Below are 25250 nucleotides of genomic sequence, written 5' to 3' on the forward strand. Positions count from 1 at the left end.
CCCGCGCCCCGCGGATGCGCCCGTGGGCCCGGAGCAGCCATCGGGCCTCCCGGGGAGCCCCCGCTCGCCGGCCCTGACCAGGCTGCCCAGATGCGGGCGCCACTCTGTCTGTTGCTGCTCGTCGCTCACGCCGCCAGCATGATCCCCCTGAACCGAAGGAAGAAGCAAGGTAGGAAGGGGCAGCGGGCAAGGTGGCAGGTCGCACACAGCGGGGCAGACAGGGCGATGGCCCTTTGGACAGTTGCGTGGTGCCCGGCGTCTGGGGCCGCTGACTCCTCCATAGACAGCTGTCAATCCCACTTTACAGATGCGGAGACTGAGGCTCCAGGGCGCCTGTGGAGCAAGCTGGCCCGAGGAGGCTCCCCAGGGAGGGAAGGGGCTGCTAGGGCTCTCACTGACCCGCTCCCCGGAGTTGCAGCATTGCTGAGAAGGAGGGTGGCTCTGTGCAGAGATGGGAAGCCCAGGGCACTGGGACCAGGGGACAAAATTACTGGCTTAGAAGCCACGCCAACTAGCCACACTGAGCCAGGGGAAGACATATACAGCCCCGGGGCTAGGAGTCCAGATGCCCCTGACTCAGCCCCATCATTGACCCTGACTCTGGGCATCACCTCGGGAAGGCGGTGATTCTCAGGGGACTCTCCCTTTGCTAAGGACATTCAAGAAGATCTGAGACCCGAGTTCAAGTTCAGTGATTCTGGGATGACCTGGAAGAAGTCCCAGAGCCCCCTACGTTCTCCATCTTCTCTAGGAACCCTAGGAAGATAACCCAAGGTTCAGACTATAAGCATGCCTAGGGCACAGAGAGGACCCTCTTGCACCCTCACTGAGGGTCAGAACGTACTCAGGAGGTGGGTTTGAGGCCATCCCTGCAGAGTGGGGGCTGGCAGAGCCATGGGGCTGAAGAGGGCAGGCAGGAAAGCAAGTGTCCTCCCAAAATAGTGCCAGTCTGAACCCACCTTGGGACACCAGCCATGCACCAAGATTTTCCTTCATCAAGGGAATCCCCACTGCATCCTTTTGAGAGCACTGGCGCCATTCTATAGAGCCGATGCCAAGGCTCAGACGGGTTAGGTAACTTTGCTAAGTTGTCCAGCAGTCAGGCGAGCGGAAGACCCAGGGGCTTCCTCACAAGCGGTGGTGTCAGGTCTGAGGAAGGCTACTTGGGAGTAAGAAAGAGAGTGTGCCCTCTGAGGGCTTCTAATCCACTTGAATGAAACACCCTGTGTGAACACAGTCACTGTTGGAGTGGAGCAGGAAGCAGAGGGGCTCTGAGAATTGGGAGCTAGGACTGGATGGGGCAGGGAGCCTGGCCCAGTGGGCTCCGATCTCTGGACCCGGAGGGAGGAGACGTAAGTGGGCTTAAGGTGAGCCGGGGGAATTTGGGACCTCATGGCCCTCTGCAGATGGCCCTGGCATAGTGGTTGAGTCTGTGGGTTCTGGTGTCAGCCTGCCTGGGTCCAAATCCCGGCTTCCCCAGTTACCAGCTGAGTGACTTTGGGAAAGTCACTTTGCCTCTCTGAGCCTGGGTTTACCCACTTAAAGTTCTTTTAGAAAATCTCTCAGATTTTTCTCCATTTTAAAACAGACCAAAGAAATAACAATAAAAACTTTCTCCTCATTGACTCCTCTCTAAAACCGGAATAGTAATCTAAGTATCTAACTCGCAAGGCAGATGTGGGGAGGACTGAATGAATTCGTCTGTATATTAAGGGGGTAGCCAAGTACACAGGCTCCAACGAGCACTTATAAGGATTAGTCATCTTCATTTCCTGCCCCTGGTGTCCCTGGCCACTCACAACAGCCTACTGGGATGGGAGGTGCTTATTAGATGAGGATTCAGAGAGGGAAGCTGACTTGACCAAGGTTGCACAGCAGGTAAGTAGTAAAGCAGGCTCGAATCCCGATCTGATCTGACAGGATGTCTCCTGAGCTGTGTTGGTCTTCCCTCTCAGAGCCTCAGTTTCCCCATCTGAAGAGAAGCTGGTTTTGGAGACCTTTAAGATGCTTCACAGTTATAAAGAGACAGACAGACAGACAGTTATAAAGAGACAGACAGACAGACACACACACACACACACACACACACACACACACACACACACAGAATAAAGGAAAAGAAAACTTCCAGTCCCATTCCCCATCCCCACTCGCTCGGTGAGGAGTTGGGTTCTCAGTGCCCCTCTCCGAAGCAGTTGACGCCTTGTGTATGGGACACGAACATGCCCCCCATCCAGCATCTCCAGGGAGAGGCTTGGGGATCCCCTTACCCGTCAGGTGCAATGGAGAGAGCCTTAGACTTCAATCCCACTCTCCTACCCTGGACCCCTTTGTACTGTGTGACCTTGGGTGAGTGGATTCCCCCACTCTGCCTACAGCCTTAGTTTCCCCACTGGCACTGGGGTGGGAGAGGGCGGTAGGCAAACCTTTCCTGTAGGTTACACAGGGTGGTCATAGGAATCCTGGCCAAATCTGTTTGGGAAATGCTTGATTTAGCAGATTTCTTGACTGCAGGACTTATCAGAGCATTTACGGTGAAGCGTTGGGATTAGACATTAGGGTCTTCCGCAAACTAATTATGAAGCAGAAGCCATTTTTCATAGGACAGCCTCTTGGAAGTCTCCACAGGATGTCCCTGAGGGTCTTACCTGCTTTGACATTTTCCCCTAATTTCAGTGGGAGAGGGTATCGTGAAGGCACCTGTGTATCAGCCGTGCCATTCATCCATTCCTTCACTTGTTCATTCAACAGGAGCTACAGGCCCTGCGTTAGGAAACTTGGAGATGCCCAGGTGCACAGACCTGGGGCCTGCCCTTGAGCAGCTGCCGGGGTGGAGGGGTGCCCCTCCCCTGACTTCCCCAGCCTCCCCTCCGCACTCGAGTCCTTAACCTCAGCCTTCGGCCCGCACTGCAAGGCCCAGCAGCCGCCACCCCCAGGGCCTGACACCCACAGACCCACGATTCCTCCAGCTCTGGTGTCACTGGTTGTTGGGTTTTTTGGTTTTTTGGTTTTTTTTTTGTGAAACCCAATTTTTCTGTTTCTAAGACAAGTAAGCATGAAAGAAAAGGCTTGAGAAAGGTTCTTGGATCTCAAGTGTCTCTTACAAAACAACATGGTGATTAATTACGTCTAAATGAATCTGAACCAGATGGAAACATTTCTCTTGAAACGTGCTGTGGTATCCCGGCAATGGGACCATCAGGGAGTGTGAGGGGGCTCTGGTTGGCACCCCCCAGCCCTGAAACGGAGCTTCATTTAGGCAATGAGGAGAAGACAGGCTGTGACTGACTTCCCTGATGTTCAGGGCCTGCTGGGGGGAGGGGGCCTTCTGGGGGGAGGGGGCCTTCTGGAAGGAGGGGGCCTGCTGGAGGTAAGAGTTCCCCGACGTGGTGCTTTAAGATCCTTCCAGACCCGAGGCAGCAAGGGGCAGAGGGAATTCAGGGAATTCAGCTCTGGAATTCAGACAGCCCTGGGTTCAAATCCTGAGGCCTTTCCTACCCTAGACGTGTGACCTTGGGCAGGCCTCATGCCCTCTCCGATCGATCTGTGATTCCACATCTGTGAAATGGGGACAGTTGCACCTACCTCTTTGGCAATTGGGAAGACTCACCACAGTCCCAGGGTGAAGGTAGCATATCTGGAAGCATACAGTAGGTGCTTCATAAAGATTCCAGTACTCCCTCCACTCCCATTTTACAGCAGGGTGGGATGCTCTTTGGACTTGGGGTAAGGGCATCTCGCACGGGTTGAAGCTCACCTCTGCCCTTGTCCCTGCTGTGAGTCTCTCTTTTTTTTTTTTCTTCATTTGTCAAAAGATTGTGGCAGCGCCTACATTGGAGGGGAGGGTGAGTGTACAGATTCTCTGTAAATTGCAGAGCCCTGTGTGGACAGCCAGGCAGGCAGCGTGGTCCCCTGGGCATAGCAGAGATACCAAGACCCCCCCAAGCAGGTGCCCCAGGCAGGGGCAGAGATGGGGAAGGACTCAGGGATCAAGGTGCATCTCCCCGAAATGCTGGCATCCACGTGACGCCAGGTAAAGAGGAATGTCAGGGGCAGCCCTGGAAAGGGAGTGAGTTGCTAAAGGACAGGGGAGAGGGCTGCCAACTGCCCCTGCAGGGGTCAGGAAAGGGGCCGCGTGTTGGTAGAGTGCTACTTTAGACAAGTCATTTTGACCCCTTCGGGTCTGGTTTCCTTCCTAAAATACGGCTGTTGGGGAAAGGAAAGCAGAATGCTTGGCACCTAGTAGGTACTCAATAAATCGGGCTCTGCTCGCATGCCCTCTTCCTCTGCAGTCAGTTCTGGAACCAAACTGGGCTCAAAGGAGATGCTGCTTTCACCTCACAGGTTCTACCCTTGGGGGGAATCCACCTCCCTCTCCAGGGAGGGAAACTGCCCCGCTCCCACCCAGTCCCCGAAGGAGAGCCTAGAGTCACTCAGTGAGGGCTGGCCATGCGCCAGGGGCTCCACACATGGGGAATCCTCACTGCCTGGCCCTGCCTGGCATTCTACCCATTTCCCAGATAAGAGGACTGAGGCTCATCACCGGGCAGTGACTTGCCCAGGAACTCCCAAGATCTGGGATGTGGGCCCAGGGTTTTGGAGACTCCAAAGCTTGTGCGTAGACACGCACGTGGGATCTGTTGGTGACTTGCCAGGGGCTGCAAGGTGAAGGCCTCAGGAGGAGCCTTATCATGGGATGGGACTTAGGATTTTATTAGCAGAGGTGGCAGCAGGGAAGGGGCAGGCCACTCCGACAGGAGGAAGGGAAGGTGTGGACAGGTGGAAAAGGTCAAAGGGGCTGGATGGCCAGAGGAAGTGAAGGCCCGATTGCAGACAGGGCCAGAGGTCAGTCCTGGAGGGCCTTGGATGCCCCTCACGAGTCACCACTGTCACAAGGAAATATTTATTGAGTCCCTCCTGGAGGCCAGGCTCTGGACTAGGTGTTGAGCAGGACACTAGAGGTGTGCTCCACTGTCCCCGCTGTCCGATGGCTCCGTGACTCTTGAGATGTTAGGAGCAGATCCATCAGGGAGAGTGACCCGGGCAGGACCCCACAGCTCCTCAACACTGCCTTGAGCGCAGGTCCGCGGCATTCCTGGTCTCAGCTGAGCAATCTCAAACTCACCGAGGGGACGTGGCTCCGCCAAGGTGACCTTATCTGTCCGGTGCTCCTGTGTCTTCGTGCCCCTCTATCAGTTCACTGTTTCTTCATCCATGTTTCCTTCTAGTGGGAAAACTGACGCTTGCTTGAATTCCGAGTTTTCAAACGGAGGTTTACAACCTGTCCGCGGATCAGGGAGATACACGTATTAAGCACGGCCAGCATTTCTGAATGACGGGCAGCACCATGTTATGTTCCGGAAGGTGCCAGAACAGAACAGTATAGAATAGAACCAGGCGGGGTCAGCAAGCTTTTTTCGTAGAGGGCCTTAGAGTAAGTACTGTAGCTTTGCCTGCCACATTTGACCTGTCCCAAACCATTCTTAGCTCACAGGCCACATACGAAAACAGGCTGACCACCAGCTTTGGCTCACAGGCTATAGTTCGCTAACCTCCTTTTTAGAAAATATCAGAATGTATTACATGTGTTAAGATTACATACTATTTCGAGAAATGTGGGTCAGGCAGCACATACATGTGGGTGTGTGTCTGAGTTGGGTGAGTGCGCGTGCTCACAGACGTGCCCATGGGTGGGGGTTATGTGTGTGAGTGTGTGTGTACTAGCGTGTGTATTCTGTGTGCTGCGTGTGAACAGATATAAAACGGTAACGTTTACCGTGGTCGAAGAAGCCGGAGGCTACTGGATCAGCCGAGCCCAGTGTGGTCCTCGTCAGTGCCTCCGAGACAGATTCTAGGAGGATCCCTGTAGCACAGATGGGGAGACAAAGGCCCGTGGGTCACACAGCAGGTGTGGGGAGTCTACAAATGCTACACTGAATTGTCTCCGTGAGTAGCAACCGCCCCGACACATTTTGCAGGCCGAGTGGCCCCGAATCGGGTGGCTGCGTCCTTCCCGAGGCTTGTGGCTCTTAGTCTCAGAAGGTGGAACGATCAACCAGGGCCTACACACCCTCGTGCGTCAGGCACCCCTGCGTGGCTGGTGGGCCCCAGGCATTGCGAGAGCCTTTCGCACTGCCCGTGCCAGGCGGGTGTGGTTGCACCCTCTGCCCTTACCGAAGAGGAAGGCTGCCTCGGGAGGGGAGCTGGGTTATCCAAGGTCGCAGCGGATACGGGTGTGTGGTCTGGGTCTTCCAGATTCCAGACCCACTGGAGCAAACCCTGCCTACCGCAGACTTCTCTGAAAAACCCATCAGTGCCATTAACCACCCTCTGGTCCCCACAGCACTTGACAGCTTGCCTTCTGTCTCTGGAGTTCTGGAGAAGGGCGATAGAATAATGGAATGCTAGGGCTGAAAAGGCCAACGGAGACCATTGAGACCAATACCTGTGCGAATACGGAGGCTTCATCCGGGCAGCACATCCCCTGTGGTCGTCCAGCTGGAGGTGGAAATGAGGGTGCAGCAGAGACTGGGGAGAAGGGGAGGGCGGCTATGGAGAGGAGGGGAAGGCAGCCCGCTCCACAGCCTGAAGGTCCCAGTGTCGGGTCTCTGAGAGCCTCAGTTTCCCTGTATGTCTTGGCTGCGCTGGGTCTGCTATGCCTTTCTCCCAGGTCGAGGGTAAATGCCAGATGAGGAATGGAGTCAAGCGCCCAAAGGCTGTTGGCACAGGCTTCTTAGTAACGAGGGGCCCGCCCAGGGGTGGGAGCCTCATACGGACCCCTGGAGTTACCTTGTGCCTCGTAGAGTGCATGGCTTGGCCGTGGGGTTCCATCTGGGGGAGCTGGCGGAGCTCTGGGCCGGATTCAGAGCCACCACTGCCTCAAGGCCAGTCCTTCCCCCTGAATCTCAGGCCACGGACACCGTCAGGACTCAGAATGGCCCCAAGGCTTGATGGATGCCCAGGAATTTGCTCGTCACCTGTATTTTCACACACATAGAAGTTCCTAAAAACGTATATTTTTTTTCCTTGAAAAACACTTCACGTCCAGGACTCCTGGATGGCTCAGTCAGTTCAGTGTCTGACTCTTGGTTTCTGCTCAGGTTCATGAGTTTGAGCCCCGTGTCAGACTCTGTGTTGCTTGACCACACAGAGTCGGCCTGGGATTCTCTCTTTCCCTTGCTCTCTGCCCCTCCCCCACCTCTCAAAATAAATAAAGAAACTAAAAAGAACAATACCTAACTTCCTCTGGCATCAAAGGTTTTAAAAAGTCTGTTTTTGATTTGGCTTTATGTGCAAGCATTTACTCAATGCCAGATGCTAGTACCTGTATTATTTTATTTTATTTAACAAGATCAGGCTCTGTTCTAAGTGCTTTGTCTATATGAGCTGATTAAGTTTTCTTAATAAACCTGTGAGATGGGTCCTATTATTATCCCTGTACTACAGATGAGAAAACTGAGGCACAGAGAGGTTAAGTAACTTACCCAAGGTCACCCAGCAAAGGTTCAAATCTTGCCTGGTCCCAGAGCTCAGTTGCCACCCAGCATCACAGGTTGGTGTGAGGACTTTTATCCATATTTTACAGAGGAGGAAGCTGAATAAGACAGAGGGACATTTGCATAAGGTGTATGAAATTGCCATTCTTAGAGGTCAAAACCTGCCCCCATCCACAATTTCATGTGCTTTAGTCCAATAGCTTGGCAAAGTACATTTGGCCAAAACCAGGATTTAAATGCAGGCCCTGAATTCCAAAGCTTGGGTGCATAAGTAGCTCGCCAGGCCTTCCCCCAATACAGCCACACAACAGTCCATGAGGTGGCTTGATCCTGTCATTCTACAGAGGAGTCCCTCCAAGCTCAGAGAGGGCAGTTGGCTTGCCAAAGGCACAGAGCCAGGACAGGGAGAAGTTGGGACGTGCCTGCAAGTCTCCAGGGGCTGGAGCCTCCGATCTTGGCTTGTGCAGCAGGTGGTACAGTTCAGACACAGGCCCTCAGCCCCAGCCTCAGGGACACCCCCTCCCCCACCGGGTCCCACAGGGAATGGTCTGGTTCCCATCGCCGGCAAACTCATTTTGGGCATGGCGGCCTCAGGCTGGGCCACCACCGCCTCCCCCGGAGATGATTTTTTTTTGGAGCCATGCCGCGTGATTCACAGAGCCCCTGCTCTGCCATCCATGATGGGGGCCCCAGTGCGCCACTGTGTGGGGGGGTGCCGTCTCACCAGCTCAGAAGAAAGGCATCCCCCAGCCTGGGAGACCCAGACAATGTGGGGAGGCCACTCCCTTTCGCCAGAAGTCTCCACTTTCCCTGAAGCCCAACAGCGGTGCCCACATCCGCAGGGGTGGGGAAACGCAGAGAAGGAACGTCACGACTGTCCTTCCGGAGCCTGCCCTGGTGTCAGCAGGCGGGCCCAGCTGTCTCTAGCCTGTCCCAGATGAGCAGTGGGCAGCCAGCAGGCTGTCACGAAGGCCATGGGCTCTGCCACTCCCTGGCTGAGTGACCTTGGGCAGTTCATCTCTCCCTTCTGTGTCTCTGTTGGCTAACTTGTAGAATAGGGCATTCCTAGCAAATAGGGGGAGCTCTTAAGGGTTCCGGCACCAGGCAGGGAGGATGGGATTGGGGCTGTGGCATTCATGGGCCCTGCTCCCACCTCTGCTACTGCCTGGGATGAAAATATCCCACTTCTGAGTCTCAGTGTCATGTAGCCGTGCATGGGGACGCTAATGGCATCTACGTCATATGTTAAGGATTAAAATTATGCATGCAACCCACCTAGGAGATAGTTGGGAAATAGTAGATGCTCAATAAATGGTGATAACAGGGGCTCCTGGGTGCCTCAGTCAGTTAAGCATCTGACTTAGGCTCAGGTCATGATCTTGCACCCTGTGAGTTTGAGCCCAGCATCGGGCTCTGTAGTGACAGCTCAGAGCCTGGAGCCTGCTTCAGATTCTGTGTCTCTTCTTTCTGTCCTTTCCCTGCTTACGCGCTCTCTCTGTCTCTCAAAAATAAATAAATGTTAAAAAAAAGTTTAAACATTAAAAAATATTTTTGAAAAATGGTGAGAACAGTCATGCACCGTGAGGGGTTGGCTCTTTCTAGTGTCCAGAACATTCTAGCCTGATATCAACCTGTGTTTAAAAGTCCCCAGAAGTCCTAACTTGTCAAAAGAAGGTCACTTTGAGGAGCCCAGATTCAAAGAATATAGTGGTCCTAAGTGCTGTGTGACTGTCCCACAGCGACTTCTGTCTCTGAGCCTCCGTGTACTCCTCTCTGAAATCGGACTCCTGAGGACGGCAGTGAGACTTGAAGGACGTGCACGTGTGTGTGCGTGGTCCTGGCACATTATAAATGTATAAATGATGTGATGGCTGTTTGTGGATGAGGCCGTCGGGGGCCTGACGTCCTACCCTCTGCCCAAAGCAGGCTGGAAAAACCCAGTCAGATGCTGTCTTTGGGCCTGCTTCTCCTTCCCCCTGCCCGCCCACCTCTGGCAGGCATCTGTGTCCGTCAGACTCCCTAATTCATAGCACATTATCAGCACCAGCCATGCAAAACCCCGCTCTTGTTTTGTGTTTTATTTTCCTTTCTTGGTTTTTAAATTGTTACACATTGCTGATGTTTAATTTTACTCTTATATTTATGTCACTCATTTAAACTTTGTTCTCTTTTATTCTACTTACACAGTTTGATTTCATTTTTTAAAAATGCTTGTTAATTACTCCAGGGAAAAGAAAAAAAACGAAAGCTTTCACTATTATTAATTTCAGTGTTTCATTTTAATGAAAAGAAGTTTGATGTATTTAAATTCATGTTAAAACTGCCTTTTAATTTTTTTTAATTTAAAAAAATTTTTTAAATATACTTTTGAGAGACAGACAGACATCGCGATCAGGGGAGGGTCAGAGAGAGAGGGAGACACAGAATCGGAAGCAGGCTCCAGGCTCTGAGCTAGCTGTCAGCGCAGAGCCTGACACGGGGCTTGAACCCACAAACTGTGAGATCATGACCTGAGCCGAAGCCGGACGCTCAACTGACTGAGCCACCCAGGCACCTCAATTTTGTCTACTTTTATTTATTTCCTGAATTTTTCTCATCAATTTGTAGGACTTCCTTTGTTACTTGCATATTGACCCCATGTTGGTTTCGACATTGAAAATATCCTTCTTCAGTCCAACACCCATCTGCTAACTTCGTCTGTCCTTTGGAGTTTAGAAATCATTACCTATGACACTATTCATGTGCTCAAATCCCATGAGCTTTTTGAAGGATGGAGTTTTCTTCCACCTTAGGGCCTGGGCTTTTTAATCTTAGAAAATGTCCTTATAAGGGGCACAGGGCTGGCTCAAGGTGCAATTCTTGATCTTGGGGTTGTGAGTTTGAGCCCCATGTTGAGGGGCTAAGTTTCTTACTTAAAAAGAAACTAAGTTTCTCACTTAAAAAGAAAATCTTTAAAAAAAGAAGAAAAAAAAAAAGAAAAGAAAATGTCCTTATAAGGTCTCATTAGAAGGGTGTGAGTCCCGGCTCTCCATCCCTCAGGCGGACCACCCTTCTGTGAGCCATCCTCTGATCTGACAGTCTGGCTACAGCGGGCCTCGGCCCCTCCCCAGCACACTCATGAAACTGTCAAATGCGGGTGATGCTTCTCAGTTCCCCCTTGTCCTCAAATGTCCCCTCGGTCACTGCATTCCAGCCGGTACTTGCCGTTAGCTGGACCCTGTCCTCAGGGTCCCCAGCCTGAATGGAGGAGGCAGGCCCACCAGAGCGGGTCTTAGTGTATGAGTAGGAAGGTGACAGTGAAGTTGGCTTGAAGGGCATCCCGAGGGGGCTCAGAGTCCTCCCCGCGGGCTGAGCACCCCCGTCCCAGGCATACATTCTCCCGGGGCTGCTCTGGCTGACGGGCGACATTAATGGATCATCTTACACTCTGGCTCAGCATCCTATACCACCACCAACAACAAAAGCAAAGAGAATACAAGGGCTCAGGACATTTGTGTGCAAAGCTGACTTTATGGAAGGTCCTCGCTTCTGCCTGGAGTAAGTCCCCTCCTGTCTGTCCTCACCAGCAGCTCCGGGCCCTCCGTGGGCTGACAGACGTATGGCTTGCAAGGGCTGTCCTCGGTGTTTGGAGAGCCACACGGCTGGAGTCACCAGGGAGGCTTGCCCCCGAGCAGGGAGGAGTTGTACTCTAGGTTGCACCTTTGCTGTGGGTTCGTGGCTCAAGCACCCCATCTCTCTGGGCTTCCGTTTTCTCCTCCATGAAAATGGGGAACATGTGGCTCCAGCTGGTAGCACCATAGTGACCTTGAAATGATCGAGGCAAGGACGAGGGCAGCACAGGTTCCTTGGACTGACAATTTCAGTTTGGCGGAGGCAGTGCCTCGGGTCCACGGAGAGTCAGAGCCGAGGCCATCGATGTCCCCACTTCCCTGTGTTTTGCCCGCCCTCCCCCCCCAGGCTGGGCTTGTTTCCCTCCTCCATTCAGTTCCTCCCTCCCCTCTGGTATTGTACCGTTGATGGAGGACCTACTCAGTGCCAGGTGTTTTGTGTGCATTACGTATAACCTTAGGAGATGAGGACCCATTTTAAGGAAAAGGAAAATAGGACCCAGAGGGGGAAAATCAGTTACCCAGATTTGCACAGTCCTCACAGAGTCTGGGTTGAAATCCAGGCTGGGGCTCCAAAGAGCTCTTTTTTCACTGTGCCCAAAATTGGTTAGCTAGACCCAGGGTGGAGCGTATGGATAGGTTTGGCTCCCGTTTGGTGAATGTTTGGCATATAGGCTGTCACCTGCCTTTACCCTCCAGGCAACCCTTGGCTAGCATCATTCTGTTTTGCAGATGAGACACTGAGGCTCAGAAGGTCAAAGGGCCCCTTCCCCCGCCAACGTGGCAAAGCTAGGATTCAAACCCAAGGGTGGGTGACCTGGGCTCCCACCTGCCCGTGCTGCCTCCCCTCTATCCATTTCCTGCAGCTGGGCAGCTGGTCTGGGGGGCTGCCCGGGAGGGGTCACCATGACTCCCCACCTATTCTGTTTTGAGAGGGGCTTAGGAAGCCACCCAGTCAGGGCCTTGGGGCTCACCCCATCTCAAGGGGGGAGGGGTATAGCAGATACAGGGAGCACAGTGAATGGCAAGGCTGCTTCACAACCAGAGGGAACCCAGGACGAGCACCTGGTCCTGCCGGCCTGTGGAGGTCAAGAGCAATAGCGGGTCAAGGAGGCACCATTGGACGTGATGGCAAGGAGAAGGGAAGGGATTTAGACACTTATGGAGGAGGCTGTAGGATAGACACAGTCGTGAGATTCTCAGATTAGGTCTCTTTATTTTATTTTTTAAGTTTTTATTTATTCTTGACAGAGAGAGAGAGAGAGAGAGCGAGCGAGCGAGCATGAGCGGGGGAGGGGCAGACACAGAATCTCAAGCAGGCTCCAGGCTCTGAGCTGTCAGCACAGAGCCCGATGCGGGGCTCGAACCCATGAACCATAAGATCATGACCTGAGCTGAAGTCAGACACTTAACTGACTGAGCCACCCAGGCGCCCCTAGGTCTCTTTAGATCTGAGACCACATAACTGGTCTATAGGCACCAACCACGTGCCACACCAGGCCCAGGCCACTTGCCTCTTAATTCTCCAAATAGCCCACGAGCAGAGAGCTTGCCTGCCCTCCCTCCCTGCTTCCCCCAGCCGCCAGCCTGGTGCAGACCACCAGGACCATGGCCAGCCTCCTGCCCCCTGCCCCACCCGCCACTGGGCAGAGCCCAGCAGAGGCCAACGCTCACTGCTTCTAGAAAGTCTAGCCTATGCAAGCTCCCTTAGCCTACATACCCCGGGCTGGCCCGTCCACCCTTCCAACCTCACCTGCCGCCACCCCCACCCCCACCACTGCCCTCTTCCACGACAAGCTCTTTCCAGCCCCCGGACCTCTGTCTCTGCTGGTCTCTGGGCCAAGAATCCATCTCTCATATTTCTCACTGAGGTCATTCTTGACCCAGACCCTCCTCCCGACACTCGGTTAACTTGCATTCCCTCCTTGTCACTGCTTCAGATAGTCTCTCTCTCTCTATCTCTCCTTCAGGATGCTGACGTCATGAAGGGAAGGACCATCCTGTTCACGGATGTGTTCCCAGTGCCTAGAACAAGCCTGGCACAGAGAGGCCCTCAGGAGGAAGGGACAAGCCTTCCAGTGAGTTAGATGATTGACTCCATTTTATGGATGAGAAGACTGAGGTTAACTAACCCTCCCAGGGAGTAGACATGGAGCTGGAATTTGAGAGCGGGTGTGTCTGAGCCCAAACCTTGGGTTCCCATGTCTACCTTGCATACGTCCCTACTGCACAGGACAAATGGGGAGCCTCATACATGGTGGGGAAGGGGTGTCACCTGCAACAGCAAAGGTGCAGCCATCCTCAGCCCTGGAGCAGCAGTGGGTGGACTGGGCCTAGCCTCCCAAGGCAGGTGCTGGGGCCCAGACCATACACAAGGCCAGATGGAGAGGACCAGCTGGTCAGAGACTGGACTCTGGCCAACTAGCCACAGGCACCCATCCTGTAACCAGGATTCTGGCCCCCCTCTCCCCCCACAACCAGCTGGGTGACTCAGAAGGCGTCTGCCTCTCCCTGGGCCTCAGGGCACCTTCTCTACTTTGATCTTACCGCCCTCATGCCACAGACCTTAAACTTCAATAGACCCTGCCCAAATCCCCTTCTTAAAAGTGCTGTGGATGACTTCAGTCTTACACGGTGTGCATATCCTGTAGGTCACGAGTAATTTTTCCTTCTTGTTTTGATCTTCATTTTGAAAAGTATTAGTGAGGTGGGGTAGCTCTCCATGTGGTGTCTGGCTTACTTGTTTCTCTTCTTTGAATTACTTGTAATATCTTTGTTTTCCCACTTTCCATTGTTCCCGTTTTTCTTATTGATTTCTGAGAGTTCTTTGTATATTGAGAATGATAATCCTTGGCCTCCTCGGTGTGTAAGTGGCTCAATGATCATCCTGAACGCGTAACAGAGGGTTGCAAACATGACATGTGCTTTTTTTCCTCTCTCTGTCTCTCTCTCTAATTCTCGGTTGTATCTCTAAAAGCCAGTCCTCAATTGGACAGATCTCAAAGCTTTCTGGTATTAAAAAGCCCAACCCAGTGCTGAATTTTCAAACATAGGTCTAATTCCAAGCTGTCTCCTTCCCCATCCCTGACTTGGCCCCTGAGGCCACTGACCTGCCCTGTGGGGACGTGTGTCATGCTCTTTCTCTCCCTCCCTCCCTGCATGTTGGGGAGCAGAAAAAGGGGGTGGGGACAGGGACAGCCGTCTCTTGGTCTCTCCGTTTTCTGGTGCTTCCGGCCTCACCAGGCCCAGCACTGAGTTAACTTGGAGTCTCATCACCAGTGTGCAGCTGCAGAGGGTGGGGAGGCAGGTCTAACTGTTCCGGTGCCTCCCTTCGTGCCCTGCCGTGTGACCTATGTCATAACTGTGGCGGTGTGATTTATCGGGGGACAGAGCTTGGGCTTTTCTTCTTCTGATATTCCTACCTCCCCCATGCCCCCTTGGGGCCCCCACAGCCTCTTGGCTCTTTGGGTCGGGACTCTGCAGCTGGGTCAAGCTCACCCACTTTCCTCAGTCCCTTTGGCCGAGAATTGGCCCAGCGGTGGCCAGTGCTGGCCCTCTGCACTCCCCTCCTATCCGGTAGAAATGGGGACGGTCGGTGAGTGTGTACCCATAGGGGATGAAAAGCCATTTCCATGGTCCCCAGGTCCCCTCCAAATGCCACCCCAGCTGGGTTGGGGGAGGGGGGGGAGGGGCAGGATGGTCCTTCCTGGATTCTCTTCAGAAATCCATTTACACCGGCTGGGGGGGCGGTGGAGCGGGAGAGATTGGGGGGTGCCAAGATACCTGGCCCCCCCCTTACTAACCCAATGGCATACTCATGAGGTGGCTCTCTTTAGAACCCAGTGACAGAGGAGGGGAGGGCTCGGAGACTGTTTCCACTTTTCGTCACAAGCTTGGGAGCAGCAAGAGAAGTCCTGTTCCTTTATTCATTCAACAAACACTTAACCAGCATTGTGTGTAACACGGGGAGGGGGGATGAGTAAGATGGAGAGCCTAGGGAATTTACCTTCCAATCTAGAATCGCTTTGTGCGTCTTTCTCAAATGTTTCCGCAGGTCTGTGATTTGTCTTTTTTAAAAATTTTTGAACATATGTAAAATATTTGAAAATATGGACCCACGCACCATGAGATAATGACCTGAGCTTAAGTCAGATGCTTAACCGACTGAGGCACCCAGGCGCTCCTCTGTGATTTGTCTTTTAACTTTGTTTAATAAGTCAAACAAAAGCAAATGAGAGGGGTTTTTTGTTTTTGTTTTTTGTTCTACCCTTATGTTCCTGGAGTCTAGAAAAGGGTGTGGTACACCATAGGTATTTTGGAAACGCCTGTCAGATGGATGGATGTGTAAATGAATACTGGACCTTTACACTCAATGGGTTTTGACAGATGGAGAAACTGAGGCTCAGAGACAGGGAGGGACTTGCCCTAGGACCCAAAGATCTGGGGCAAGGGTTCACATTTGGGGCTCTCTCTCTTCTGCGAGGATTCGAGAGGATAAGGGAGCCTGCGGAAAGAGGCCAGATCCAGAATTAGGTCTGTGAAGATGCTTAGCCCTTGCCTGGAGGCCCAGACTGGATTCTCGGCTCTGTTACCCCTCGGAGCCTCCTGGTACCCAGGGTGCTGATTGGGAGGGGCAGCGGCTGTCCTTGGAGCACTGACAAGGCCTGCCATGAGTGTCAGCCCTGACTTTTAGGGCTGGTCCCTTTCCCTGATGTTCACGGGCAGTGGGGCCCTGGGGTTTCTCTATGCCGGGCGCTGATCACATACCCAAGGCTTCCTTGGGCTTAATTTTACGAGGCAAGGAGGGTGTTTATGTTGGGCCTGTTCTGAGGGCTAACCACCAGTTACTAAGACTGTTTGGCCTTAAATCTCAGCTTGCCACTCATTGGCTGTGTGAATATGGGCAACTTACTCACCTTCTCTGTGCTTTAACTTCTTTGTCTGCAAGAGAAGATAATAACACCTCATAGGGTTATGGCGACAGAGTCTGGCCGCGTGAGAGCTCCACACTGCTCACAGACACCCCATGGCACACATCTACCGTCTGCCGGCCACTGATCTGAGTGTGTCACACACCAACTTACATGTAAGGAGGCCATTAGTATCCGTATTTTACAGATGGGGAAACTGAGGCATGGAGAGGTTAGTTTGAGGTTTGAGCCCAAGCTGTCTGTCTCTAGCCAGTGCTGCCCACTGCTCTGCCCCTCTCCTACTGTCATTGGAACTGTGGGACTTTGGGGCTTGAAGAGTCCTTAGAGATGGTCCAAGCCCTCAGGGGCTGCTTCAGAAGAGGGTGAAGTGACCCTAAAGGACCAGATCGAGATCCTCACCCTCACACCCATCCAGATTTCAACCATTTCAACCAAAGCAGCTCTAGTCTTACCTGCCCTATTAACTGAACACCCATATCCTGTCTCACTCTGGGAAAAAGAAGGCTTCTTTAGCTTCGAATGCCCTTTATCAAGACCAACCCTCTGTTTTTCTGCTGGAGAAACTGAGGCATGGGGCGATGAGGAACTCTGCTGAGATCATACATGGAGCCTGAGTCCACGCCGAGACAGGAACCACTTTCCTGGGTCTGAGCCCTGTGCTCTGTCCAGCACAGGACTTCAGCAGCACAAAGTAAAGGAGATTGCTTATAGGACTGACTGTCAAACATAGTACCTTTCTCCAATGAATCTGAGGAATCCAGGCTTTCCAGGTCCTCTTAGAAAGTTTCCCCTATCTTCCCTGCGATCCTGGCACTCACATCCTCCCCAGGGCTTGTAGGAGCCTCCTGGTTTAGACCAGTGGACAGTGCCCCCTACAAATGGCATATGGCATACGGCATTGGGTCTCCATATTGGCTGGACGTACCCCACCAGGGTTCCAACTTCTGCAAACGTCTTCCCACTCAGCCAGAGCTGAAGTGTTATAGCCTCTCAAAGAGCCATGAGATGACTCCACAAATAAAGAGCGATGAGGAATCAATCATAAACTTCCCAGGGGAAGGAAAGGGAATTAGCAGCTACTGTTGATACTTCCGGTACTTTATACGCAGGTCTCAGGGTGCCTTGAGAGCAGCCAGGTAGGTTTAGAGAGGATCAGAGAGGCAAGAGACCTGCCCAGGGGCACACAGCAAATCACACGGAGCCAGAGCTGGAAGGAGCCGGAACCTGTCTGGGTCCAGTCCCTACCCTACCAGTACTCACTGAGCACCTACCTTGTACAGGCATCTACTATGTCAGGTGCTAAGAGGCTATGGCCGTGAGCAAGCCAGAAATGCACCTGCTTCAGGGAGTCTCCATTCACGGGAGGGGTCATGAGATCTCCAGAACACCTACTGTGCGCTGTTTTGAGCAGAATGCATTTGATTCTCAAAATATCCCAATGAGGTAAACACAGAAGAAGAAACAGAGGCACGGAGTAGTTTAGCCACTTGGTGCAGGCCACCCACCCCAACAAACCAGCCCCTGTCACCAGGAAAAAAAAAGGAGCTATTCTCTCGATATCTTTTCCCAAAAGAATGGCAACCGCATCTACTTGACGTACACGTAGGACAACTGCAAGACAGTTGCCTCTCCAGCTCCACAGACTTGAGAATGTTATGACACCTTCACATACAAGGCGGTGTTGTGACAACTGCATGGGCAGATTGATTTGCTGACAGTTCTATAGCCGGAGCAGCTCCGTGAGGATTCCATGGTCATGGACGGGGAGCTGCTGCCCTCTGGGGAGATGGGTCCCCGAGAAGCCACCTGGAACACAGGACTGTCTCTGCCTGGTCCCAGTCCCAGCTGGCTGCTCCCACCTCCCGGGCAGCTTGCAGAGTGATAAGGGATCCAGTAACAATCCTTTCTTTTTTTTTGCAAGTGGATGCAAAACGATGATTTTCTGAAGGTCACTAGTGCTGCTTTGGGCTGCTCAGCACCCACAGGGCTCCCCCGGGGCCACAAGCGGGGCAGCCCTTATCAAGTGGTTAATGGAGGGCAGAATACACCTGCTGGGTCCAGGGAGGGGTGTTGAGGGATAGGGAAGCAGAGATTTGGTTTGGTGAGGGGAGGGAGGCCATAAGGTCAAGGACCAGCACCATCCGCGTCCCTGGGGAGCTTTGTAGAAAAGCAGAATCTCGGACCCCACCCCAGACCCTTAGCATCAAAATCTACATTCGAACCCAAGATCCCCGGGCACTTTTGTGTGCAGCACTGGTGTTTGGAAAGTGCTGGCCAACCTCGCAGAGTGGATTTTGAAGATCAGCTGAGTCCATACATCTACAGCACCGGCCACACTGCCAGTCTTTAAATCAACCGCCTATATTGACAGGTGGTGATGCCTCTGCTTTTGATAAGCAGCCCCAGATGATTCAGTGTGGATTTGAATCTGAGGATCCCCAGGGGCTGGGGAAGCACAGACGTGGGTGTGAATCCTGGCTCCCTTACCATCCTCCGTCCTGTCTTCCCCCATTGGCCCATGTAAGCCAATGTCGGTAAAGGATTCCCTCTGGATTGCAGCCTGGGGGGCAGAGGAGGCAGAGCACTTCCCCACCTCCTGAAGCCCTGGTGGGGATAGCACAAGAAACCCTTAGAGAGAATTTGGAAGGGACAAGGAAACAGGCATTTGCCCTCTGGTTGGCCGCACACGTACTAACCTGCTGCATGTCACGGGTAAGCATGGCAGGGGGGCGAATGAATGAGACGAGCAGAAGGGGCGGGCTCAGTCCAGGGACAGCCTGCCCGCGAGCCGCCAGGGCCAACTTCCTGTCTCAGTCAAGGTCAAACGGACGAGGAAGGAAGCAGCGGCCTTAGCACTGTGAGACCTTAGTAGGGGGACGTGTTATTCACTGTGGAGGGTGAAAGGGGGCAGAGTGGCCTCAAGACAACTCTTTCCGGCTCTGCAGTCACCCTGTCTGGGTCTGACTGTCCGTTCCACCTCTTACTAAGTGACCTCAGACAAGCAGCAGCACTGCCCTGAACCTCAGTTTCCTGGTCTCTGAAGTGGGTACGATGATCAGACTTGCTTTTACAGCATCTCCACGCGGAACGATGAGCAGCCATGGAAAGAAAGAGGCAGCGAGGTACAACATTTGCCAGGATCATTTGGATGAGCAAAAGAAGGGTGCTGACTAGTCTGTGTGGGGTGCTGGGGTTTATCCCTGCCCTCCTGGGGCTCCCCCTTCAGTGGAGGAAGAGAGACACCCTCAGCTTCCTTTACGATATATGAGCCTGGTCCTCCTGCCCAGACTGCAGGCTCCCTGAGAACAGGTGCGAGGCTGTGGCGGTTTAAAGGAGAACCCTCCACACTGGGCCCCCCTCAAGGAAGCACCTTGGGTGCCTCCCAGGCATCTTACACAAATTGAGTAATAAAATCATGCTCATTCCTCTGCCATGAGCTGTGCTGAACACTTGGCACGGATGAGCTCATGTCACTCAGACAAGTGCCTGGGAGCTGGTTGCCGCCACTGCCGCCATTTGGCTGAAGAAGAGACTGAGGTTCCGAGTAGTGAAGCCACTTGCCCAAGATCACCCAGCCAGGAAGTGGTGGTTGTCAGGCTCCAAAGCCAAGCCCACCTCAACATTCTGTTGAGGGTGTGGCCCTCTGGGTCTCCTCCCGCCACTGCCCCGGGCACTGAGAAGAGACCCGTGGGCTGGAGACCTTTAGCCCTGCACCCCACGGGAGACTACAAGCTGGGAGTCATCTCCAGGGCCCACCCCTTGCCGGGGATGATGCAATCTGCCCTCCAGGCAGGGCTGTGCCTCGGGCTCCTCAGAGCCAGCTTCCAGCAGCGGAGACTGCCTCCCATATGTCGTGGCCGGAGCAGACCGGCAGGAGCCCACATGTTGTTTATTTTCTTTGGTCATCGGTGACATGTGTCCCCCCACCGCCAGGCAAGGATCCGAGGACGCACTGCCCAGCACTCTCTGCATGGGGCCCCCCTACAGTGGTTCTGGCTTCTCCCCTGGGATAGGGCTGGACCCAGGGCAGGGACTGGTCCTCGTCAGGCCACACTGCCTTGGGGCAGGGGGTGGCAGTCTCTTTCCATCCCCATCCTTCTCACCCCCAGGGAGTCCGTCAGCTGTGTTAAGTCCTCTGCTGACCATGACCATGATGTTCTCACGCAAGACTTACTTCCCTGGGCACACCCCGCCTGGGAAGAAACCCTACCCCCAGAAATGTTGGCATCAAAATAAAAAGGTCGGTGCTGATTGCCCAAGCAAGTCCCAAATTACGAACACCCACAAACGCCTGGCAGGTGGCAAGAGTACTATTCCTGAGCCGCTCCTCGGGGTCCGGACTGCGCAGGTGCCCACGACATTCACTGTCAGCCGGCCAATCTGATGCCTGTTTCACAGGTGGGAAAACAGAAACACAGAGAGGCTCAAGGACACATGGGAAAGGGCAAGGGGCACAACTGGGACTTGAACCCACAGAGTCTGACTCTCAACCCTACTCCAGTCTTCAAGCAGGGCCAGCATCACCTGGGAACCTGTTAGCAGGTTCTTGGGCACATTCTCAAGCCCTGCCCAAGACCTACTGAATCCACAGGCTGGGGGAGGCTCGATCGGCTGTGCTTTAATTTTTTAAATCTTTTTACATGTTTTATTTATTTTTGAGAGAGAGAGGGAGACACAGAATCCAAAGCAGGCTCTAGACTCTGAGCTGTCAGCACAGAGCCCAACGCGGGGCTCGAACCCACAAACTGAGAGATCATGACCTGAGCCGAAGTCGGACGCTTAACCAACTGAACCACCCAGGCGCCCCTGCCATCTGTACTTGAAGAAGTCCAAGGTGCATCGGATGCCTGCCCAAGTTTGAGAACCCCTGCTCTATGCTGCCTTCTAGCATCAGTGAGTGAAGTGGGTGTAAGAGAGAAGCTCAAGGCTGATCACACAGAGCTGCTGACCTTTGCCCTCTGCGGCGGGGATAATGAAAGGGAATGGTGGGCAGAGTGGCGAGCCTGTGCCCCATCCAGGTAACTTCAACCAAGTATCGCCTTTCGGGGATGCAGGCACGGTGTTGGCAGATAGGCTGACTTTTTCCAAAGAAGTCCATACTCCAGCTTTTCATGCGAAATACGGTTTTTTAACTGTTAGGAATCTACCCAAATTAAAGTTTGGGTTGTTTGCTTTTTTCAAGTGTGGGGCTAGAGTTCTTGACTTGGGTATAGAGGGTTTTTCTGCAATAGACTCGCTGGGGGCTGCTGAGGACATGAACCTTCCTGGGGGAACATGTAGCTTTCAGATGTCCCCCCAGTGCCTTTGACCTTCCTCCCGGAAAGCTCTGTGGCCTGCAGAGGGGTGGGAGGCTTGCTATGCAGCGATGACCTTGAATCCACTTGAAATTCCCAAATGGAAAAAATATGGAGATCACTTGCAAATATCGAACCATTGACTCCTATTGCAACAAGGCGCCTGGGGGTTGGTCTTAGGATGTGGGTCACCCAAGGTTGGGAACCCTTGTGACAAGACACGGGTCACTCCCTGATCCCAACAGAAAGGATGAACCTGCCCTTCACCCAAGACCAAAGCTGCCTCCTCATGTCTGCCCTGAGCTCTTCACCTTCTGGACCATCTCTCTGGACCCTGCCGCTCAGGAACACCTCTGGTCTCCGTTTGCCCACCTGTGAAAGGGAGGAGGGACCGAATGTGGTCTGATGTCCCACCACATGCCGTGACAGTGAGGGGACAGGAAAGCAACTCACGGTTATAAAGCAGCACCTACTACGTGCCAGGCACTTGCTGATTTGTTTGGTAACAAGGCCGATGAGGGCAGGAATTGCCACCATAGATTTTCGGATGGAGAAACTCAGGCCCACAGATGATGAGGCTTCTTTGTCCAAGGTCACTCCATGAGTGGTGAAGCCAGGATTGGATCCTGGGCACCTGCACCTTAACACACGATGACACAGATCATCGCTTCCATATAATAACAGTAGCTGCAGTTTCGTGGGGGGTGGGGGGAGGCTGCTACGTGCAGAGCTCAAAGCCAAGCGGGTTTTCATGGACCACCTCCTTTAATCACAACCACCCTGCAAGATAAGCATCATCACCCCCTTTGCATGAGAATAACTGAGCTCAGAGTTAAAATGCTTTGCCCACGATCACAGAGCTGTCCCCCCAAAGCTCATAACCGTTGAGCCACTCGCACTGGACCCGACAGCGTAATATTGGTTGGATGCATGGATGGATGGATTCATGAACGGATCACCCAAGCCTGGGCTAACGCATGCGCTCGGAGTTGTTACAAGCCTGCATCTTGTAAGCTGCCAAGCCTGGTGTGATCCATTCCACCATCATTTTCTTGAAAGACGTCTTTCGGGGCGCCTGGGTGGCTCAGTCGGTTGAGCGTCTGACTTAGGCTCAGGTCATGATCTCAAAGTTTGTGGGTTCGAGCCCTGCATCAGGCTCTGTGCTGACAGCTCAGAGCCTAGAGCCTGCTTTGGATTCTGTGTCTCCCTCTTTCTCTGACCCTCCCCTGCTCATGCTCTATCTCTCAAAAATAAATAAAACATTAAAAAGCTTCAAAAAAGAAAGAAAGACGTCTTTCTTGAAAGACAAAGTGACTCATGGCATTCTAAACACCTCCAATTGCTGGAATAAATCAGAGCCATGCGTGTGGGGCCTGGTATTTTGACTGGGGGAGGATGGCCCTGATCATAGGAGACCATTGATACAGGAAATAACTGGAGTGTCACTCCTTCAAAAACCCCAGGGGTGCTTGCAAGTGGAGTTCAAAAGCTTTCATTTAGAAAAGTGTATCTGAGCTGGACAGCAATGGAGTCCTGGATCCACTGAGGTGTGGAAGAATCCAAGGGCTTCCAGAGGGTGCTCCCTAGAATGCCAGGGCCTAACAGGGAGCCATGGTAATCAGGATGGAGCGGGTGGGGGCTGGTGCTCCAGGCCCCTTGGCCTTGCTGAGGCAGAGGAGCTCTGCCGTGGTCATTGAGCCCCACGTCTCTGCTGACCTGCATCATTTTGATTGTAAGTTAATAGGAGGAGAGCTAGCTCAAGTGAAAAAGTGACTTTCTTTGGAGCTATGGGGTGAGCCGGGCCTTGAGGGAGCCAGAACCTGGGCTTAGATGATGGTCAAAGACTCTGTTTTGGGGGTCCCATGAGGTTTCTGGTTGCTTTTCCCTCTCTGCATGTGACAGAAAACCTAACTCAAAGTGGCTGGAGGAAAGAAGAGAATTTATGAGCTGACCCCCTCCAGGTGAATCCAGATGCACAGACAATCTCTTGGCTCTGCTGCTGCTTTGAGGTCTCCATCCTCAGGACACCCTCCCACCAGCTCTGGTCTACATTTTCCCAAATCCCAGCAGAGCGGAAGAGAAAATGCATGCATGCACTTACACATACCTGTTAACCACCACCACCACCACCACCCTCCAAAAAATCTCAAGCCTAGCTTTTGTCGAGACACGTGCCTATGTCCGAACCAACCACTATGGTCAAGGGGACCTGGTGTGGTGATTGCCCAAGCCTCCATTAAGTGCATCTGGGTGGAGAGACTCCATATGGACCTCCGAGTCAGAGAGAGCAGAGGGATGAGGTCTGTATTAGCAAAGAGAGGGGCCACGGATGCTAGTGCCCACAGAGTGTCTCACGTGGGCACTGCCTTGCCCTCCTGCAAATGTCTTAGGTCAAGAGGACAGCCCAGACCTATTCTCTGTTGGCCCGAAGTTAAAATCCCCAAGAGAGGTGGTCTCATTGGCCCAGCCAGGAAGAGTTGTCAGTCCCGAGTTCAGTCTGTCCACCATTGGCCAGCAGACAGGGTCACGCAATTCAAACATGATTGCCAGGTCAGCTTCTCAGGGAAAGGAGACTGTGAGCAGGGACGACACATCCTAAATGCCCATCACAATTAGTTTGGACTTATTATAATGCACATTCCTAGGCCCAAACCAAGCCCCCCTTGGGATTCTTATGGTCAAGTTTAAGAACTATCAAGTTTGGATCTTTTCTAAAGCAGCATGGTACAAACTCTAGGTGTCATCACTTATTATTCATTGAATTATCTTGTCTCTACAACTATGACTTAGAAATAGCATTGCTCTTTTCAACAAGTTATAGAGATGGGATGGAAAGCCACAGACCATCGGAATTTACAGTCAGAAGTGCCGTTACAACATGGAGGCACTAGAGGGCGTCCTAGCCAATCACCAGGACCAAGGATGCAGCAAGAGGCAGAGAATCACCTCTTCAAAGACCAGGCGGGGGCTGAAAAATGCTAGTTGGGATCTGTAACTGTACAAAATTTCGAATTTGAACTCCTGTTCTGCCAAGTGGCAGAGATCACCTCAAGCCATTTGAAGGTCCCTTTGCCCTTTATTGGTGGGGCTGCATCTCAGGTCCGGTGGGATTTCCTAGCATCAAGGCACTGGGGAGAGATACCCTGGTCCCCACTGATGTCACTCTGTGACCACCTGCATGGTTGAAGACTCCCACATCATCGGTCATTATCATGCAGTCCTCTCTGTCAGAAAGGCCCAGGGGCTTAAACAAGAGGATTGACATTTCCTCCCTCTCCTATACAAGAATCTGAGGCTGCCCTGGGCTAGTATGGCCACACCTTGGTCTCTCTGCCAGGTTCCTCTGCCCTGCATCAGCCCTGGCTCAGACTTCCAAGTCCGCAGTCCCACAGGACCACCAAGAAGAGGAGAACAGAGCTGCTCTTCTTTGAAGGTCATTCCGGGATTGAGGCACAGGACACTCCCACTTGAAGCCCATTGGTTAGAACTTAGACGTATCATCACATACCACTGCAAAGGAGCCTGGGAAATGTAGTCTTTATCCTTAGAAGACATTGATTCACTAAACACGAGAGTTCCATTGCCGAGGAGGAGGGAAAATGGACTTGGGGAGACAACTAGTATAGCTCTCATGGCCGCAGGTCCCCACCACTCTCAGAACTTCTGTCACCTTCCCCTGCCCAAGACCTCAGCTCGAGGATGGGCCAGGGCTTGGGGAAGGAAGTCGGGAGGGGTAGGATTAGAAGACATCCTCGCCCACTCCTTCTCCCTCTCACAAACCACACACACATAATAGAGGCTAAACATTTTTTAAAATATATTTATTGTAGGGGCACCTGGGTGGCTCAGTCGGTTAAGCCTTCGACTTCGGCTCAGGTCATGATCTCATGTTCGAGGATTCGAGCCCCGCATTCGAGCCTG

General features: G+C 52.9%; 1 protein-coding gene across 1 annotated transcript in view; it reads left to right on the forward strand.

The window, feature by feature from the left end:
- Positions 1-90: 90 nt before the first annotated feature.
- RSPO4 (R-spondin 4) overlaps positions 91-25250 on the forward strand; it is a 31980-nt gene continuing 6820 nt past the window's right edge. Inside the window, exon 1 of the mRNA XM_029918102.1 lies at positions 91-169. Within this exon, the coding sequence (XP_029773962.1) occupies positions 91-169 (79 nt within the window). The remainder of the gene's footprint in view (positions 170-25250) is intronic.

Source organism: Suricata suricatta, chromosome 12 (genome assembly GCF_006229205.1).
Source record: "Suricata suricatta isolate VVHF042 chromosome 12, meerkat_22Aug2017_6uvM2_HiC, whole genome shotgun sequence".
NCBI lineage: Eukaryota > Metazoa > Chordata > Mammalia > Carnivora > Herpestidae > Suricata > Suricata suricatta.